We start from the raw sequence: 6000 nt of genomic DNA, 5'->3' as shown, positions 1-6000 counted from the left end.
AAGCACGTAACAATCTATCATTATTATCTCAGAGAATCCATTTGAGGATTAATGATAATGATATCGTTGGTATTTGTTAAGCGCTTACTATGTGCTGAGCACTGTTCTAAGCGCTGGGGGAGATACAGGGTAATCAGGTTGTCCCACGTGAGGCTCACAGTCTTCATCCCCATTTTACAGATGAGGGACCTGAGGCACAGAGAAGTTAAGTGACTTGTCCAAAGTCACACGGCTGGCAAGTGGCGGAGCCGGGATTAGAACCCATGACCTCTGACTCCTAAATCCGTGCTCTTTCCACTGAGCCACGCTGGCTGTTTCAAACGTTAGTCTCTGTGGACTCGCCTCCCTTACCCGCTCCCCCGTGGAGGCCTCCTCAGTCTTCGGAACTTGGCCATTCCCTCATTTACCCGTATGTCCTTGGGGACACGTCTCCCCGCGGCCCTGCCGGAGTCCAAACCACCTCTTCCTCCACCCGTACCACAGTGGCAAAACTACTCTCCCCATCTCATCGCCTCTGCTCCCAATTCCACCACCCCAGTGCACGTAGGCGCACACACGCGGACACACGCTCGGATGCCAGAGATCCACCTCCGCGATACGTTTGGCAAAACCCCCGTCATCCCCAACGATGCCGCCGAAGTTCTTCAGGTCGGTAGGGAACGAATCCCTAGTGACCTCTTCTTTTTTATTAGGACTTCAGGTCAGTGCTCTGTCCCTCCTCGTGACTCCAAGACGGCCTGTGCTGTGCCTGGAAATTTAATTTAACCTCTCAACCTTTCACACTGCTTTTTTTCTGATCCACTAACGCGCAAGACTGCTTGATTTGAAACGGCAGGGGCAAGGGTTTTCAGCAACCCAGCGGTCTTCAGAGCGCCGCAACCCTAAGCAGGGGATTCGGTTCTTTTTCTCCCCTTGCAGCCGTGAAGTTTCCGAGGGACACGGGAGTAGATATCAATTATGGAAATAAAATGAATGGAAGCCGTAGAACCTGTATCTCCTCCCAAAACGATGATTATCCCTGAGGTCTATTTTGCTTTCTTGGATCGATTCGTGGAAGCGTCTGCGCGTGTCCGTTTTAGAGAAAGAATCCTGCCGCTCCATCAAGGATGTCTGAGGGCGAGCCCCCTCGGCATTGATCCTGGGGGGTCCGGCGTCTCGCTCGTCTTCCAAGTCCCCGGCATTCGGAGGGGCTGGGAGTGGACTGGAAACGGGTTCTAAATGGGCGACTCCTTGGTCTCTTCGGTCCCCCGGAAAACCCGGCTTGCTAAGGCGAACCGCCTTTTGGCCCACAGGGTACTGACTGTGAGGCCTGGGTTTCAGATCTTCACAGAAGATGGGTTCGGGGCTCACCGCTAGCTGCCTCCAGTACAAAGACTCTGTCTGGCAGGTGTCAGTGATTTTCGGGAAAGGGTTTACTTCATAAAACACCACCTGATCGTGGAGAGGTGGGAGTCGAGAGAAAGCCCGGGGTGGCGGTACTTCCTTGATCTCCTTGTCGGCTTTTGAAATCTGCCCTCCGCGTTCGACGCCGGACGGCGTGCTCGTCTCCATCGGCCCCGGCCCCGGAGTGGTAGCCTGGACGACGCCCAGGGGCGCGGGGGTGCGCTCCGGGCGGGAGGGCGGCTTGTCTCGTGACTCTGACCCATGAGGTCGCCGGCCCTGAAGCAGGCGGGCGATGCGCCCTTCCAGCGGTCTTGGTCGGGAGAAGGTCGGGTGGGATTTTTCTTTCTGAGGGGGCGGAAAATAGGACAGGAATAAGACTGGCAAGTAAATGATAATAATAATTACGGTATTTGTTAAGCCCTTACTATGTGCCAGGCCCTGAACTAAGCAGTAGGGTAGATACAGGTTAGTCAGGTTGGTCACATTCCCTGTCCCACGTGGGGCTCACAGTCTCAATCCCCGGCGTGCAGCTGAGGTGAGGCACAGAGAAGCGAAGTGACTTGCCCGAAGTCACACAGCAGACAGGTGGCGGAGCTGGGATTAGAACTCATGACCCTCTGACTCCCTGGCCTGTGCTCTAGCCGCTAGGCTATGCTGCTGAAAGGGTCAAAGACCCTCCCCTCACATAAGAAACCGTCTCAGGATTTTAGGTCATGAAAGCCTAAAGCTGAGACAATAGACTGAGGATCACGAGGTCAAGACTGGAGTCAGGAGACCAGCTCTGGGTCTCCTGCCTTCTGTGTGACCTTGGGCAAGTCACTCAACTTCTTGTGCCTCAGTCTCTTCATCTGTAAAATGGGGGATTCATTACCTGTTCTCCCTCCCCCTTAACCTGGGAGCCCCATGTGGGATTGTGTCCAAGCTGAAGATTGGGTAGCTAACCCAACATTATAGTTCAGTGCCTGGCACAGCGTAAGCACTTAATAAGTACCACCCTTATCATCAGATTGGTGTACTCTTCACGGTAAGACTCTCAAGACTCTCCTCCAGCTCACTGGAGCATACGGAAAAAAAACATAATTCATCCTGTCCGGTTCTAATTCTGGAATCGATCGAGCAATCAATCAGTGGTGTTTATTGAGTGCTTACTGTGTGCAAAACACTTCGGGAATCTGCATCAACACTGTACTCCCATTCCGCTCTCTCTTTCTGAAGAGACCACTGCAATTATTCTGGGGCACTGTATTTTATCCTGGTAAAAATAGTAATTTCTCATTTAAACTTTTACATGGGATGAGGCTCTGGCCTCAAACTAAATCATTGTCATGAATACCAAATAATTTAGAGCTGGACCTACCCTTTCACTCTACCTCTGAATCCACACCACTCAGTCCATAAGAAGGAACTGTAATCACTAAGCTGCTTGATGATTTACCTCTAGTAAATACAGCCAACTCTCACTTATTAAGAATAATTGGAGAAAGCCTTTGCCAACATCATCCAAATGCATAGATAATTGCTTAAAATGCAAAGTAGACACTAATTTGCTAGCACCGATTAACACCTCCATTTAAATTGCTATTCAAACTTTCTACCTACGTCAATTATTCCGAAAACTGATCGGATGAGGAGAAATCATAGCGGTTACCTTAGAGCAGAAGCACGACTGACTAGAAAATATCTTCTTGTCGTTCACAATATCTGATTCTGGCAATGCATTTTCACTCAGTTTAGTGTGGTAGGGTAGGGCATTTGAAATGGGGCAACTTCCCCTTTGTCTCTCAACAGCCCAACAGTTCATAGTCAGAGAAATCAAGAAGAAAAAGAAAGGGGGCTGGAAAAATTCACAGTTATTCGAATAATCGAGTTTTGACTGTATTTACTTACGGGCTCTGAGTCGAACCGTTTCTCTCCAGTTAACTTGGCAACCTCCTTTTCATGATAATCATCCAGTTCCAGGGGGTTCATGGGCCCCAAACCTTAATGGAAACATTACATGCCATTATTCTTTGGCTTGGAAAAGTAATGAATAACATCGAAATTGTCTTGTGGGAACACTTCCCCAGATTACAAGGAAAAAGCATCGACAACCATCCCCAGAAAACATTTCCACCCCATCAGTTCTTCAATGACTTTGGATAAAGAATTGAAAAAAAAGAGAGAGGACAAAGCTGTGGAACCACATCCTTCAAAACGCTCACATTTATAAGAAAGAGAAAATAATACCTGTGAAATTACGCTTGTTTGTTGTCATCCAAGTGGCTCGCTCCAGGTTTCTCTGGATGTTGGCCACTCTTGCAAGGAAACTGGGGTCCCAAATATTTGAATTGGTGTTAGGAGCCAAAGCTTTAGGTGGTTTGGGGTAGAATAGCTGGTTGCTTCCCTGAACGAATTTAGGAAGCTGGAATATAATACAAATAGAAAGGTTTTCTATTCATAGAAAATATTAATAGAATAATATTAATAGAATTCAAGGTTTTCCCCCAGAAAAGGCTCCAAATGTCTGCATTGAGGAAGATGCCGAAACACTATTGATCTGATTCCCCCGACACAAGATCGATGCTCTGCTTCTTTAACCCAGTTTAAAATTAGTTGCTGTGCCTGTGGAGAACTGCTGTGGTTTTTGAAAGCGACTTTCTTGGAGAGAACTTCATTTCTAGTCCAACTTGGCAGGAGCGAACGGAAGACACAAACAGCGTGGCTCAGCGGAAAGAGCCTGGGTTTGGGAGTCAGAGGTCATTCATTCATTCATTCATTCATTCATTCATATTTATTGAGCACTTACTATGTGCAGAGCACTGTACTAAGCGCTTGGAATGTACAAATCGGCAACAGATAGAGACAGTCCCTGCCCTTTGACGGGCTTACAGTCTAATCGGGGGAGACGGACAGACAAAAACAATAACAATAAATAGAATCAAAGGGATGAACATCTCATTAACAAAATAAATAGGGTAATAAAAATATATACAGTTGAGCGGCTGAGCACAGTGCTGAGGGGAGGGGAAGGGAGAGGGGGAGGAGCAGAGGGAAAGGGGGGGGGAAAGAGGGCTTAGCTGAGGGGAGGTGAAGGGGCGGTAGAGGAGGAGCAGAGGGAGCAGAGGAAAAAGGGGAAGCTCAGTCTGGGAAGGCCTCTTGGAAGAGGTGAGCTTTAAGTAGGGTTTCGAAGAGGGGAAGAGAATCAGTTTGGAGGAGGTGAGGAGGGAGGGCGTTCCGGGACCGCGGGAGGACGCGGCCCGGGGGTCGACGGCGGGATAGGCGAGACCGAGGGACGGCGAGGAGGTGGGCGGTAGAAAGAGAGAAGGGAGGAGAGGTGGGAAGGGGCAAGGTGATGGAGAGCCTCGAAGCCTAGAGTGAGAAGTTTTTCTTTCGTGCAGAGGTCGATGGGCAACCACTGGAGGTTTTTAAGAAGGGGAGTGATATGCCCAGAGCGCTTCTGCAGGAAGATGAGCCGGGCAGCGGAGTGAAGAATAGACTGGAGCGGGGAGAGACAGGAGGAAGGGAGATCGGAGAGAAAGCTGACACAATAATCCAGCCGGGATATTACGAGAGCCTGTACCGGTAAGATAGCCGTTCTAATCCCGGCTCCGCCGCTTGTCAGCTGTGTGAATTTGGGCAAAGTCACTTCACTTCTGTGTGCCTCAGTTAACCTCATCTGTAAAATGGGGATTAAAACCGTGAGCCCTACGTGGGACAACCTGATTGTCTTGTATCCCCCCCAGTGCTTAGAACAGTGCTTTGCACATAGTAAGCGCTTAACAAATACCATCATCATCATCATCATCATATGTCCTTGAGCCTACCCAGAACCCACCCAGGTATTCTACTGTGAGCACATCTGCCTGACAGATAGCTTTTGGGACTTTTCTAGTCACCAGTGTGTATGTACTGATTGGAGCTTGACAGTAATTCACGGAGGGCAGACGGGCCGGTGGACAAGGCGGGAGAAGAGCAGAGGGAACAACAAGATGCCAATCAGGGGGATTCGTGACCAATAAAACAAGAATCAAGCAGTGGAATTGATTGATTGGGCTCCTACAATGGGAAGAGCACAGTACACTGTATTAAGTACACTGTTACGCTGTATTAAGTGATTGAACGTGACAATCCCTACCAGTGGTTGCCTAATCGACCTCCGCACAAAACAAAAACTTCTCACTCTAGGCTTCGAGGCTCTCCATCACCTCGCCCCTTCCTACCTCTCCTCCCTTCTCTCTTTCTAGCGCCCACCCCGCACGCTCCGCTCCCCCGCCGCCCACCTCCTCACCGTCCCTCGGTCCCGCCCAGCCCGCCGTCGACCCCCGGGCCACGTCCTCCCGCGGTGCCGGAACGCCCTCCCTCCTCACCTCCGCCAAACTCATTCTCTTCCCCTCTTCAAAACCCTACTTACAGCTCACCTCCTCCAAGAGGCCTTCCCAGACTGAGCTCCCCTTTTCCCTCTGCTCCCTCTACCCCCGCCTTCACCTCTCCGCAGCTAAACCCTCTTCTCCCCCCTTTCCCTCTGCTCCTCCCCCCTCCCGTCCCATCCCCTCAGCACTGGACTCGTCCGCTCAACTGTATATATCTTCATTACCCTATTTATTCTGTTAATGAGATGTACATCACCTTGATTCTATT

At 49.9% G+C, this 6000-nt stretch overlaps 1 protein-coding gene across 2 annotated transcripts in view; it reads right to left on the bottom strand.

Moving 5' to 3' along the window:
* Positions 1 to 574: 574 nt before the first annotated feature.
* The window catches only part of C8H7orf31 (chromosome 8 C7orf31 homolog), a 46031-nt gene continuing 40605 nt past the window's right edge, over positions 575 to 6000 (bottom strand). For both annotated transcript variants that reach the window (XM_029070069.1, XM_029070071.1), the window contains exons 8-10: positions 3610 to 3784; positions 3271 to 3362; positions 575 to 1728 (exon numbers count right to left, since the gene is read on the bottom strand). In XM_029070069.1, the coding sequence (XP_028925902.1) occupies positions 952 to 1728; positions 3271 to 3362; positions 3610 to 3784 (1044 nt within the window). In that variant the 3' untranslated portion in view covers positions 575 to 951. The remainder of the gene's footprint in view (positions 1729 to 3270; positions 3363 to 3609; positions 3785 to 6000) is intronic.

This window comes from Ornithorhynchus anatinus, chromosome 8, assembly GCF_004115215.2.
Source record: "Ornithorhynchus anatinus isolate Pmale09 chromosome 8, mOrnAna1.pri.v4, whole genome shotgun sequence".
Classification (NCBI taxonomy): domain Eukaryota; kingdom Metazoa; phylum Chordata; class Mammalia; order Monotremata; family Ornithorhynchidae; genus Ornithorhynchus; species Ornithorhynchus anatinus.
The sequence above is the reverse complement of the archived record's forward strand: the minus strand, read 5'-3'. Positions and strand labels throughout refer to the sequence as shown.